This window comes from Octopus sinensis, linkage group LG2 (genome assembly GCF_006345805.1).
Source record: "Octopus sinensis linkage group LG2, ASM634580v1, whole genome shotgun sequence".
Classification (NCBI taxonomy): domain Eukaryota; kingdom Metazoa; phylum Mollusca; class Cephalopoda; order Octopoda; family Octopodidae; genus Octopus; species Octopus sinensis.
In genome coordinates, this window is record NC_042998.1 from 18342805 (window position 1) to 18357804 (window position 15000).

The 15000-nt window shown below is 35.5% G+C and overlaps 1 protein-coding gene across 3 annotated transcripts in view; it reads right to left on the reverse strand.

Moving 5' to 3' along the window:
* Positions 1 to 1765: 1765 nt before the first annotated feature.
* LOC115232411 (5-hydroxytryptamine receptor 1) overlaps positions 1766 to 15000 on the reverse strand; it is a 290895-nt gene continuing 277660 nt past the window's right edge. For 2 of the 3 annotated variants that reach the window (XR_005003246.1, XR_005003251.1), the window contains 2 exons: positions 1948 to 4233; positions 1766 to 1899 (listed from right to left, as the gene is read on the reverse strand). Coding sequence is in view for 1 of the 3 variants with exons in the window: in XM_036511703.1 (XP_036367596.1) it covers positions 2020 to 3309 (1290 nt within the window). In the remaining 2 variants the exon portion in view is untranslated. Of the gene's footprint in view, positions 4234 to 15000 lie in introns of all 3 variants that reach the window. The other variant, XM_036511703.1, reaches the window with a different exon arrangement.

A 15000-nucleotide genomic window follows, 5' to 3' on the forward strand; every position in this document is an offset into this window, starting at 1 on the left:
TATATATATATATGTGTATATACATATATATATATATATATATATATATATATATATATATATATATACATATATATATATATATATATATATATATATATATATATGTGTATATACTATATATATATATATATATATATATATATATATTACATATATATATATATACTATATATATATATATATATATAATATATATATACATATATATATACATATATATATATATATATATATACATATGCATATATATATATATACATATGCATATATACATATATATATATATTACACATACACACACATATAATTTGTAGGTAGGGTTATAACCCAAGCTGTGTGACTATGTATCACCCATGCATATGCTCCAGTACTCCAAAGTTGTATGTAGACGTTATAACTGTATCAGGCATACATAAGAGTTGAAAATACTGGGAATAAATATTTGGTAGGTAATTACATAATTACCTTAAATATATACGATGGTGGAAATCAATTTTCATGTTGTTTATTGACCACTACATGTACTCAAGGTGCTAATAGGAGTTCCATAATTGTACATGTAAGTAAAACATGTGCCCCCTATCACAAATTCTTCAGTCAATAATACTCAGCTTTCGAAACTCTATCAGCAAATGAAACACATGTCACGGTGAATAAATAATCCCCAATAAATAATCTGTTTCCTAATCCTCTCTTTTGATACATATACGTACATATATATATATATGTTTGTGTGCAGGAATTTCTATATATACTACGCATATATATATATATATATATATATATATATATATATATATGAATGCATGCATGCATGTATGTATGTATGTATTAAGAATTTAATGACGCTACTCCTATTTTTAATTTAGAGTTATCGAAGAAAATAGACTACGATTCTTGAGTCTTTATATATAATGGAAGAGATAGGTGGTACTCTGTACTCCGAGTAAGCGCTGCTGATCGAGAAGACTCTGGTCAATTTCAATTCACTCTCGAACATCTACTCTTATATATATGCATGCATATGTGCCTCTTTACTCAGTTTCACTCGTTGGCTCCGACTATCGCCTATGGCAGTATATTCTTATAAAACTGATGGAAAATGGTCTCTCACTTTGAATGGGCGTGAGGCATAAAAGCACATTTAGATCAGGTATTGAACCCTAAGAGAACATTTTATCAAAATTCGAATATGATAAAATATCCTGTTACGTGAAACCTAATTTGTTGAAATTTACTAATATTATTAACGCCTATTTTTTCTCACTGCATATATAGTATGTGTTTGTACATGATATGTACGTTCTACACACACAAACACACACACACATATACATATATATATACATATAGATACACACATATACGTGTATAAATATAGATGTATATACATATATAAGTAAATAAATATATACGTAGATATACAGGTACTTAATATATATATATATATATATATATATATATATATATATCCAGCTTGACAGATTGGTATGCACACACATTTACGCACATTCTTTCAAACACTCATACACACACACACACACACACACACACAAAATACTCACACACTTAAATGCCGACAGCTACAGATACTCAAACATACACCATGTGGATGGACTTTACCATTCTATATTTTCCATTTCCTTGCGATCGTCAGTTCCAAAAATATTTTAGCACAGATAATCCTTTAATATCGTTGTGAATAGGGGGCGATGAATCGAAATGAACAAAAAATAAGGAAATGAATAAAACGTATCGATGAGTAAAATGCAAATTTACTTTCAGTGGTTGGAGTTTTTATTCATTTTTCTCTTTTGCTTATTGTTTTTATTTTTTGTTTTACAAGGCATTCTTACATAGGTTTCAATAATGTTTTCTACCTATGAAATGCGCTAATATGTCATATGATACTCCATACTATATGCTGCATGTTATATGAAATGTAATGTCATATAATACTCCATACTATATGCTGCATGTTATATGAACTGTAATACACTTTTTGTATTAGTGCAATTATAACTTTGATTCCCCATCAGATGCTGTAGACCCGTTACCAACATGTACTAATGTTTGTCCTTGACTGTTATATCGCACAATTGAATCATTTGGAATACGAAGGCTGCATCGATTTGTCGCATTTATTTGCGGATCGGGTCCATACTGTGCTGCATAACTCTCCGTTCTTAAGCGCATATTCATACCACGACATCGAAAGCATAATATTTCTCTAAATGGTCTCCGGAATTCTTGGTTAAAACGGGCATATATTAAAGGATTCATGAAAGAATTGAAATAGCCTAGCCAAAGGAATATACTAGACACCACCGGATGTACTGGGCACTTCAGTTTGAGGGTATTACAGACCGGGTTAACAAGAGCCAAGATAAAGAAAGGTAGCCAGCAAGCAATGAAGCCCCCCATGATAACTCCAAGTGTTTTAGTTGCTTTCGTTTCCTTTGAGCATGTCATTTTAGTTTTTTTCGTCAGTAAAGTTCTGAGAGTAAATCTCCTTTCTCGACGGGGCAGTATTTCATTATCCTCTTCTTTACCAGAATGAACCGAACCGTTAGGGAATAAATGCGTATCACAACTACCGCTAGAGGATTTGGGACGATTTGAATACGGAGTAGAGGGCTCTAGGGTTCCTCTGTGAGACTTAGTCTCTGCACGACTAATTCGATCAGATACTTTCCATATTCTATAATAGACTATGATCATAATTGTACAAGGTAGATAAAATGCTCCGACAGTAGCATATATTTGATAACCAAGTTCCTGGCTGTAGCCACATTCCAACGGGTTCCGCACTGTTTTCCATCCAATTAACGGAGGAATAGATATCAAGGCAGAGAGTAGCCATACCAGAGTAATGAGCCATGCAATCCGTTTTGGTGTTCGTTTTATTGCATACGTAAGCGGCCGAGTAATAACACAATAACGGTCGACACTGATAATGCACAAGTTCAGAATTGATGCTGTACAAAGCATGACATCCAAAGATGTCCAAGCATCACAAAGTTCGTCACCGAGACGCCACTCTTTCGTAAGTTCATAAAGCAGCGCTAGAGGCATTACGAATAGTGCTACAAATAAGTCTGACACAGCGAGTGAAACAATAAGAAAATTAGATGGTGTCTGTAATTTTTTTACCATAAAAACAGCAATGCATACTAACGAATTGCCTATTATGGTACCAATGATGGTAAAGCTTAATATAAGTGCTACTACCCAGTGTGTCCAAGTGAATGGTGTCCCAGCCGCTTGTATATTTGCGAGAGAGTTATTGCTTCCATTCGGATTCATTGTCGAAGATGCCAATGGAAGGCTTATGGTTGTGTACAACTTCACCGTCACAATTGTTTTTTTTTTCAATTATTGAATATCTGTGTAAAGTGAAGTTGCTTGTTTGAAAGCGTTACATTGTCACAAGTAATATTTATAACATATTAGCTTTTGGTATGGTTGTAAGTTATTAAGTACCTTCAACCGTGAATTATATTTCAGGTGACAGATTCCTTTAGTGAAGAAAATAACTTTGATCCAAACGTTCTGAATTTAGATATCATGGCTCCAGAGTATCCTTCTATATGTATTTGAATCTAAAGAGGCACGAGCGAAATTGGCAAAACAGTTGATCCAACTTACGTTGTTCTTAGAGGAATTAAGATATTTGCCTCTTCACTTCTCGCCGTCCAGTTTACAGATGGGAATATTTTAAAAAGATCCTTGAATATAACGTATACGTATATCTATATTTGAAGATATACCTGTGTACACGTAATATATACGCACATCTTTTTGTTGATATTTTTAAGCATTGCAATTTCTTTTACTTTTTGAGTTCAGCAGATGTTATATTAGTGAGTTTTGTTTTATATGTCCACGCATGTTTTAGCACTTATTCAGATTATAAATCCTCACTTTTAGATTTCCCTTGAAATATGATGGGCATTGTTATTAATGTTGATTTCTTTCAGGATCCTAAACTTAATTCAAGCTGACAGTGGTAAGTATAATTTAATAGCAAATTTCTTTCGACTTGTATTAAACGTAATGCAATAGATACGTTTTTATTTACACCTTGGTTCAATAGTCCGGTGATTTGGAACAAGTACGGCAGATTTTTGGTATGAACGTGTTCGATTTATTGCTGACAAAAGGATGTTTCTAGTTTTTCTGGAAAAACGTTGCTTGAATCCAGTTCTTCACCATTTCCACCAGCAAATCCTGCAAAGAGTAAAATAGGTATCGTTAAATTTCGGGCAAGAAGAAATTCTTCTGCACAAACACATATTTATATTACAAATCGATATAAAAAAAACATGTCACAAACATCATAAAAAGTAATTGAAATCAACCTTTCTATTATAAACACAAAGTTAGACATCTGGGGTATGGAGATTAGTAAATTAGTGTGCTCAACTGCTACTGATTTGAAAAAAAAAAGAAAAACTCAGAAGGATGAAGGGCAAAAGTCGAATTCGGTCGAATTTCAGCGTAAATGTTGAAGAAATGCCGCTCAGCATATTGTCCGGTGTGCTAATAGTACTGCTAAATCGCAACCTTAAAACGTAAGGGAAATGATAAAAAATTGTATCCTAGTCAACAAGCCAAATATTGTAAATGTGGGCAATTTTTTGGAAAATGTCAATCTATGAACGTGAAAAATTCAAAGATGTCACTTGTATTTGAAAACTGAAATTTAATGTTCATTTCTGCTCTATGCACAAGGCCCGAAAGTTTTGGGGAGGAGTCTAATTGATATGATCGACCCCAGTACGTAACTGGTATTCAATTTACCGACCCTGAAACAATGAAAGTTAAAGTCAACCTCGGCTGAATTTGAACTTACAATGTAAAGGCAGACGAAACACAGCTAAACATTTCGCCCACAGTGCTAAAGTTTCTGCCAGCTCGCCGCCTGTATTTGACTGATATTCTGTTGACTCTATCAATATTATCAATCTACAACTACTACTACAACTACTACTACTACTACTTTAGAACCGTACGGAAGTGGTTCGCAAGGTTCCGAGCTGGAGATTGTAGCCTTATTGATAAAGAGCGATCAGGCAGACCATCCACTACAGATGATGACAAAATCAAGTCATTAATTGAGAATAACCCACATTACACAACCCGAGAATTTGCAGAAAGCCTCAACCTATCAAAATCCGTCGTTCATGAGCACCTGGTAAAGCTTGGGTAATGGCAAGTATTTATTGACCTTTTACTTTCCGTTAAAAATCGGCACGAACTTTCCGGACAGCCCAATATATTGTGTTGTATCCAAAAATTGGTCTTGATCTCTACCAACCTGAATAGGCACAGTCCAGATGGTTTCTGCCAGATGGTTGTCATGCCTCGCGTCGGTTACATGCTTCTACAATTTCTTATTCGTTTTCACGTCGAAGTGTCACTACATTAATTTGTTTACATAGCAGCCAAGTCTGTCATGTCCATAAATATGCTTGTAATTTGCCAGGACCAAGCAGTGTTATGTAGTCAGCCATTTCACTAAACAGGTTGCATTGTTCGCTTTTGTTGTTAGAATATTTTTAAATATTTTATTTTTGCACTTGTAGTTACACATCGTTCTGTGCATCTAAAATAAGATTCACATATCGAATTTTATTGGAGAGCTTTGAGGTAATTTTGTTTTTATCACTATCTATTTAGTTCCGTCTTGCGGATTCCCTTGTCACATAACGCCTTTTCTGTCCATTTTTGCTTTCAATACATTTTGGAATTCTGTTTGGGACTGTTTTCGGCCTTTTTTTGTTTTCACCGCGTCTATATTTTTTACTTATAGAATTTAGTATATTTATATGCATTTTAGTGTTTTCTTATATTACGAGACAATATTTTTTGCTGTTTTTGCAAGTCTCTTATTGCTCTAGTTATTTTCCTTAAGCTAAATTCAAACTATTCTTCGTTCCTACAGTTATTACATAGCATTAGTTTTCTCTCTGTGTATCATATTCTGTCTCTTTATATCATATTATATAATCTGTTTTAGGATATAATATATTATCTGTTAAATATATGTAATATGTTAACTTGTTGTATGTAACTAACTTGTGAAAGCCAATTACACAGTGGTTAGAGCGTGGAGCTTACGATCGTGAGATTGTGAGTACGATTCCCGGACCTGGCTGCGTTTTGTGCTCTTGAGCAAGACACTTTATTTCACGTGGCTCCAGTTCAATCAGCTATAGAAATGAGCTACGACTTCACTGGTGTCAACCTGTGTCGGCCTTTGCCTTTTCCATGGATAACATCAATGGTGATGAGAGGAGATGCTGGTATGCACGGGCGACGGCTGGTCTCCCAGAAACAACGTTGTCCGGACTCGTTCCTCGGAGGGTAACTTTCTAGGTGCAATCCCATGGTCATTCGTGACCGAAGGTGGTCATCCCTTTGTATTTAACTAGGAGCACTACTATTTTTATGCATATTAATGATAATTATTTATAACAACGATTGCTGTATTAATATATATATCGTTCCATTGTTTAGTATTTTCCGCATTATTTATCAAATGTAAATAGTGACGTAGGAAAAGTTTCTAGGTATGATTTTTACTTTCAAACATACTTAATTGTCAACTAACATTCATAATGTAGTGGGGCAAAATGAATTAAAGGTTTCTATGTGTATTTGAAAATAATCGCGAATTTATTTTTGAAGGCAGGTAACTGCCTCATATGTGACTCTCTAAACTTACTTTAAAATATAGCAGATTCAAATCAGCAGGTAAATTAACGGCCGATTATCAAGAATTCTAAAAGTTACTCCTTAAAGTTCATAGCGACCACGCTACATATGTAGACAATAGGCAAGTACACAAAAAGTAGAATAGACAAGTACTCCAGCCAAAAAAACAAAACATTTTTTGCGAATTTATTTTTGAAGGCAGGTATCTGACTCATATGTAACTCTCTAAACTTACTTTAAAATATAGCAGATTCAAATCAGCAGGTAAATTAACGGCCGATTATCAAGAATTCTAAAAGTTACTCCTTAAAGTTCATAGCGACCACGCTACATATGTAGACAATAGGCAAGTACACAAAAAGTAGAATAGACAAATACTCCAGCCAAAAAAACAAAACATTTTACTAATACTAATTTTACTAATAGGCGCAGGAGTGACTGTGTGGTAAGTGGCTTGCTAGCCAACCACATGGTTCCGGGTTCAGTTCCACTGCGTGGCATCTTGGGCAAGTATCTTCTGCTATAGCCCCGGGCCAACCAATGCCTTGCGAGTGGAATTGGTAGACGGAAACTGAAAGAAGCCTGTCGTATATATGTATATAAGTATATATGTATGTGTGTGTTTGTGTGTCTGTGTTTGTCCCCCTAGCATTGCTTGACAACCGATGCTGGTGTGTTTACGTCCCCGTCACTTAACGGTTCGGCAAAAGAGACCGATAGAATAAGAACTGGGCTTACAAAGAATAAGTCCCGGGGTCGATTTGCTCGACTAAGGCGGTGTTCCAACATGGCCGCAGTCAAAATGACTGAAACAAGTAAAAGAGAGAGTAAAAGAGTAATACTAATATAAATAACTCTTTATATTCGATTCCCATTAAACAAATTTGAAGATATGATAATCAATTTTTTGCAGTAATTGGTGCTTATGTTGTTCTTATTTATTTATCTCATTTCAGTTCTAGTCGTTCAGATGAATGATGATAACCGTTTTACACTTCTCATGATAATATCTTCAAATATATCTGTCAATTGTGAAATTGTCGGAATATGAGATTAAGAGAGATTTCGCTGCTAATTTTAGCAAGCAAAGCGACTGCCTACAAGTTTCTCACTTTTCGTGGGGAAAATATAAGAAGATAAAATTTCAAAATGCAGAATGGATATGTTTTTTTGGTTCTGACATTATAATTTTTTTTTATCAATTCATAATGACTGTGAGATATCAAATAATCTAGAGATATCATACCCATATGTACATTGAGAACTATTAGCAAAATTCCACATTAATATGATCATATTAATAAGGAATGTTTTTGTGACACCTCAAACAATATTTCTTACATTTTTCTTACATGAAATCCTATTACTAATTTTAAAGATAGTAATCTTATTCGAATGTTGTTTGTAGCGGTATGTAAATGTTTAACCCATATATTGATAAGGTTAATATCTATGAGATTTTGCTTGGAGTACCAGCGACAGCAGGATTAGCAAAGATTTTAAATTATAATTCAAGACTATACTGTATTTCATATCTATTAGTATACGGTATAATATTCCATTCTAATTGAAAATATATGTGTGGATGTGTGTATTTGCGTGTTTGTGCGTCTGTATGTGTATGTATATATATATATACACAAATAAACGCAAAAATAAAAAACTGGGTACATTGAAACACAAACGTATACGCACTATATGTATATTTATATCAATTTAAATCTACTTAGCTCCACATAACTTAAAGTTTCGTGGACGAATAGAAAATGTGTATCCCATCAGATACTAAGAGATTTGAAAGAAATTCAAGATGGCTTTATTGGTTAGCTCACGTTACATAAATGGTGCGAAAGGGGCACCAGATATTTTATTTATTTTCAAGCTCACATATTCGGATAGGACGTTGGCAGCGTGCTGGCGCCACTTTGACAAGAGGCTGCACCAAAGTGTATTCAGCGATATTAATTCTTTGCATTGGAAACTGCACGTGGTGGGACGGGATGTTGAGCGCGTCAGTAAATCTGTCGGAGTTCAGTAGGTTGCTAAATAAAATTTTACTCAATGTGGTAAAATGATCTTAATTAGCTTTACTAAATGTAGTTTGCTATAAAATATTTCCTATCATATTTCTGCATTAGTAAGATTATGATCTGCCGAGGATTATGATTTACCGTAGATTTGACTGTGGGAGTAAAATATAACATAAAATCTTGTAGCCAAGGAGCATGTTATCTAAATTTAACTCATTAAGTCTGTGTCTATAATGAAAATTGAACCATTTCTAATCACTTAGTAGATAAAACTTACGAAGTACTACGTACTCACGTGGATTTGCCAATGCTGATGCCACACGGTAATAAAATCTACTATTTGAGATTAGACGGAAAACAAAAATCTTATAACGCAAGGTGTACTAGCCATCTGAATGTGGCTAGCCACTGGGGGTGGGGTGTTACTGATGCTTTTAGCCCCAGGCGATCAACGTCACCAGATGGACTTTAGACACTATCTCAGTGCCCTTGTGTTATTTGCAAAGGGAGGTCATCCTCCCTCGAAGACCTAAGTACTACATACGGACTATAGTTTCAAGGTAATTGCCTCTCGTCAACGCATGGTAAGCACCGGTTTTCGATGAAGGAGTCCCCTTGCAAATAATATATAACGTTTTTCACAGCAACCACTGTCACTGATTTAGAAAAACTGTCTGAAAGCAATAATAAATCTCTGAACGAGATATAAACAGTAACCGCTCGACAACGTAAGGTGTACTAGCCATCTGAATGTGGCTAGCCACTGGCGGTGGGGTGTTACTGATGCTTTTAGCCCCAGGCGATCAACGTCACCAGATGGACTTTAGACACTATCTCAGTGCCCTTGTGTTATTTGCAAAGGAAGGTCAAGCTTTTCTGAATGAGATGCGCTAAAGGATTTTAATTCGTACATTTAATGTTTATCTACGTTTCTTAAACACTTTGTATACAGAAATTGCGAAATACTTTAAAATTATGTGGACTTGCCAACGCTAATACAAAATACTTATAATTTTGTGGGAGACGGTGTGTTTTCTTCATCATGTGTCATGAATAGCAAAAGTTCTAAACATATCTACGATTTTATTGTCTTTTAATCATCTCTCTCTATATAAACGGCAGTTTGTCTGTGTGCGTGTCTGTGTGTCTGTTAGGTTGTACCCTCACCCTGACCACGGCTTTCAACCGATTCTGATGAAACTTGACACACACATAGCCCAATGTCATAATTCAAAACAAAACGCAGCGAAAATTTGGAAAAGTTCCCCCAGTTCTGAAAAAAGATCGATAAATTCGACATGGGGTCGACAATCAGAAACACAAACCACAGATGGTCTAGGGGACGCAACTCGACCTTTTTAACTCTCAAAAAAATTTACCATCATTTTTTTCCCATTTTTTTTGCTATTTTTTGGCTATAACTCTAAAAATGCTTTATAGTTATTTCCCTTACAAACCCGAGCAACGCCGGGCGATACTGCTAGTTGAAATTACATAAAACTGAGAAGTTATCAAATGGGCGACGAAAAGCTGTAGTTCATTGGAGTTCCCTTTCTTCATCTCCTGCTACTTCTCCTCCCCTACATCATCATCATCATAATCAATGTACTTATCATCATCATCAGAATCATATATCCACCAGCTCCGACGATCATACCTGGGGCTAAATCATTTTATTCACTGTTTGATCCTCCCGTCATTATCTGCCTTGTTTGATATATGGTGACAACGCAGATATTGTAATTATTCTAAAACTTCTTCTTTTTCTTCTTTTACTTGTTTCAGTCATTTGACTGCGGCTATGTTGGAGCACCGCCTTTAGTCGAGCAAATCGACCCCGGGACTTATTCTTTGTAAGCCCAGTACTTATTCTATCGGTCGCTTTTTGCAGAACCGCTATGTGACGGGGACGTAAACACACCAGCATCGGTTGTCAAGCGATGCTAGGGGGACAAACACAGACACACAGACACACGCATACATATATATATACATATATACGACAGGCTTCTTTCAGTTTCCGTCTACCAAATCCACTCACAAGGCATTGGTCGGCCCGAGGCTATAGCAGAAGACACTTGCCCAAGATGCCACGCAGTGGGACTCAACCCGGAACCATGTGGTTGGCTAGCAAGCTACTTACCACACAGCCACTCCTGCGCCTGTATACATTTTCTAAAAATGCTGCATTAGGTTTCATTTGTCGTATATCTATTATCGCAGGAGCTTAATTTTTATTCTGTTCTAGGTGAGAAACCTTAATATTCCCCAGTAAAACTGTTGAATCTGGATTTCAGGTGACAACTTGACTGTAGGGCGCTCGAGCATAATTGATATGAAAGTGGAATTCCGAATACGGATAATTACGTGTATTTGTGTGTGTATTTGTGTGTGCGGTGTATTTGAAAGTTCTCGGAGTAGTTCCGTAGTGCGCGAACCAATGGCAGCGCAGAGTTGCGTGCTCAGCAAGAGCTAGCAGAGTGCCGAGTGACATCGCCCTGTTTCTTTCGCAGGTTGGCGCAGGATGGCTGTGTGGTAAGTAGCTTGCTAACCAACCTCATGGTTCCAGGTTCAGTCCCACTGCGTGGCACCTTGGGCAAGTATCTTCTACTATAGCCTCGGGCCGACCAAAGCCTTGTGAGTGGATTTGGTAGACGGAAACTGAAAGAAGCCTGTCGTATATATATATATATATATATATATATAATATATATATATATATATGTGTGTGTGTGTGTGTGTGTGTTTGTGTGTATGTGTTTGTCTCCCTAGCATTGCTTGACAACCGATGCTGGTGTGTTTACATCCCCGTCATCTAGCGGTTCGGCAAAAGAGACCGATAGAATAAGTACTAGTCTTACAAAAAATAAGCCGTGGGGTCGATTTGCTCGACTAAAAGCGGTGCTTCAGCATGGCCGCAGTCAAATGACTGAAACAAGTAAAAGAGTAAAAGAGTAAAGAGTGTTTTTGTGATCACGTGTAAGATGTAGTGTGTGAATATTTTGTCATGGACTGAAAGTTGGAACAATGCGCCAACATGAAATGTTGCGTTAAACTTAGGATGTCTGCTACAGAGGCACTGAGCATGCGTCGGCAAGCTTACGGTGATGAGACAATGGATTGCACGCAATGTTTCTAATGGCGTGGGTGCTTCAAAAGCGGAAGAAAGTCCCTGGAAGTCGATGAGCAATCTAGAAAATCTTCCACGAACATCGCTCCCGAAAATGTAGAGAAAACTCACCAGCTTGTGGAGGCGCAATGGCCCAGTGGTTAGGGCAGCGGACTTGCAGTCGGAGGATCACTGTTTCCGTTCCCAGACCAAATTTATCGTCGAGTCATCTGAATGTCGTGAGTTCGATCCTCACCCGGGGCAGATTTTTTAAAATGGCGGTGCCCCAGCATGGCCACAGCTCGGGAGCTTAAACTAGATGAAATAAATACGTTATTTCTTATTAAACATAGCTATCCCGGGAACGTTTTGATGCCACCTTGGATATTGTGAGACACTAACACACTGCCACTGCTTTTTCTGCATTCGACCAGAAGCCGCTAATTTGTATAATTTTTTATGGACAGCTACAGTTTAGTTAATTCTCCTCACTCGATTAACGGAACGAAATGCACTTCTAAGCTCAAAGAAAAGCATATATTCTTCTGATAGACTTTTCCAAACATTTCGAAAACTGAAATGATCATCCCGATTATAACGAAATGTTTAAAACCAGATTCGAATTCAGAATGATGAGATCTCGATAAAGGCTGATGGTAAATTGCTTCAGTTAAGTTGTTGCAGCAGTCGACATAAGCAAAATACTTTAGTTACTGACACAATTTGTTTGAAGGAATTGTTACTATTTCATTCAGATCTTTGTATATCCCAGCCAGACACGATTCGGAGCTAGTTGCTTTGTTACTCTGTAAAAACCAGATTTCGTGTTGAGTTGATGAAATTTCGAACGATGCATTAATGATTTACGCCGATCGCCTTTGTTCGATATATTCCAGACTGCAATCATAAAAAAATTTTTGAAATGTTTCCAACTGATATTTTTTCTCCTTGCTTTGTAGCTGGGAGATTTTTTTGTTTCTTTACCTTATATTAAGATAATCACGCGGCAGAATTCGCGCATGTTAAGCATAATACAAAACACTGGATTTCAAGGACACCGTTTGTTCCCATTTACCCTGCATATTAGGTGTGGTCGGATTTCAGACATCCTATGCTGGCAGGATTTTCTAATGCATAACTTCTCGTTTTGTTATGCATGAAAAACTGCTGTACTTCTGTCGATAAATGCTTGATACGATCATTATAGCCGTCAAACCAGTCTTGAAGATTTTCTTGAAAACGACAAAGACGAAATACAGACATAGACACACACACACACACATAAACACATACACACACACATAAACACACACACACACACATAAACACACACACACACACACACACACACACATATATATATATATATATATATAATATATATATATATATACATACAAACACATAAACACGGACGTACGAATATGTATATATGTGTTTGTGTGTTTTCCTATACGTACATATAAATATATATGTGGTATGAATATATATATGTGTATATATATATATATATATATATATATATATATATGTATGTATGTATGTATGTATGTATGTATGGATGGACGGATGGATGGACGGATGTATGGATGTATGTATGTATGCATGTATCAATGTTTCTGTGTATATGCATATGTATATACGCAATAGTCATAATGTGTATATGATTTCAGCCTACTACTTATATTGAAGGACATATCGAAGTTATGGAATAAAGTGCTATAACTTTTATTCAAAAGTTTTATGAGAGCCATAGCAATACTTTTACGAGGAAGATCCTGTTAAGAATATAAATCAATAAATATATATCAAAAGCATTGTCTGATGAACATTTTCCGTTGACTGACCTGCTGCCGCAATCAAAGTATAACGCCATGAACATAAAATGAAATACCGATAACACGAACAGAAAAAAAATGCTTTACTATCACATACTTATCTTAACTCGTATACCATTTCCATATTCCCGTAAGGTGGATTACCACACAAAATTTCATCTTATTCTGCTACAGCTGAATCGGTAATTCCCAAAGGAATATCCAATCTAATGTTGCCATAAATACTGTTTTCGTTGTTATGTAGCCTTGTAGTATATATGGCAGGCAAAATATCTATACTATAGTTGTCCGATCGATACTTTTCTTATAACATAATATTGTATTTCAATTGTTGTAATGGGTGTGAAAGCATAGCTCCAGTTTCACGGAAACAATAAGAATTTTATTGTTATATTTCGGGATGATAATTTTTACCCACTTTTGCCAAAAAAAAAAAGATTAAAGAAAGAGAAATGACTATCCTGTAATATAGCAATATATGTTTCAACACACAAGTTCACATCAAGAATCTGTCAAAACAAAAACATAAACGTAATAAGAATTTTATCTTACGCAATGGATATGAAAGTTACCGTAGTACAAATTTCGGTGTTATAAGCTATGCTATGCAAAAACTAAAATACGGAAAACTGTTTGCAGAAATTATAATCATTTGAGGGAAATTTTAAGCAATGTATGCGATAAGTACTGCTTGGGGTTTGTAAATTTCTATTGATATGCTATTTGTAGATACGTCAACATTGTATTGATTAAAAGTAATACAGATATCTTCGTATAATTTATAAAAACATCAGAGAAGAGTTTATAATCTTGAAATAAACTTGAGTGTAATATCCACTCTAACAAAGGGAAAACTGATAATTTTAATTTTGACATTGCACCTTTCACATTTCCAAATGAGAAAACCTCGTGCGGTTGACGTCGTGTGAAATCAGCAAGATATGTTTTCATATGTGATAAGAAAAATACACCACATTAAAATGAACACCAAACGAGCGTTTTCGATGACACTATAAATCTTGTCATTGAAATATAACTAAACAGATAAATTTATTTCAGTTAAAGCATAATTTTCCTGAGAAATGTTAACAAGTATATAACTAATGCATTTTAGTAGTTGTTTATGAACGTCAATACATGAACTGTATGTTAATATTTCAAATGACTAATACATTTACACACACATATAAACTCTTATATATGCACATTAAACGACGTGTATTGAGAGAGAGGAGGAAAAAAAAAAATATATATCAATACAATGCTGTTGGCATCCTTTTGTCTCGTGAGATAATGGAGT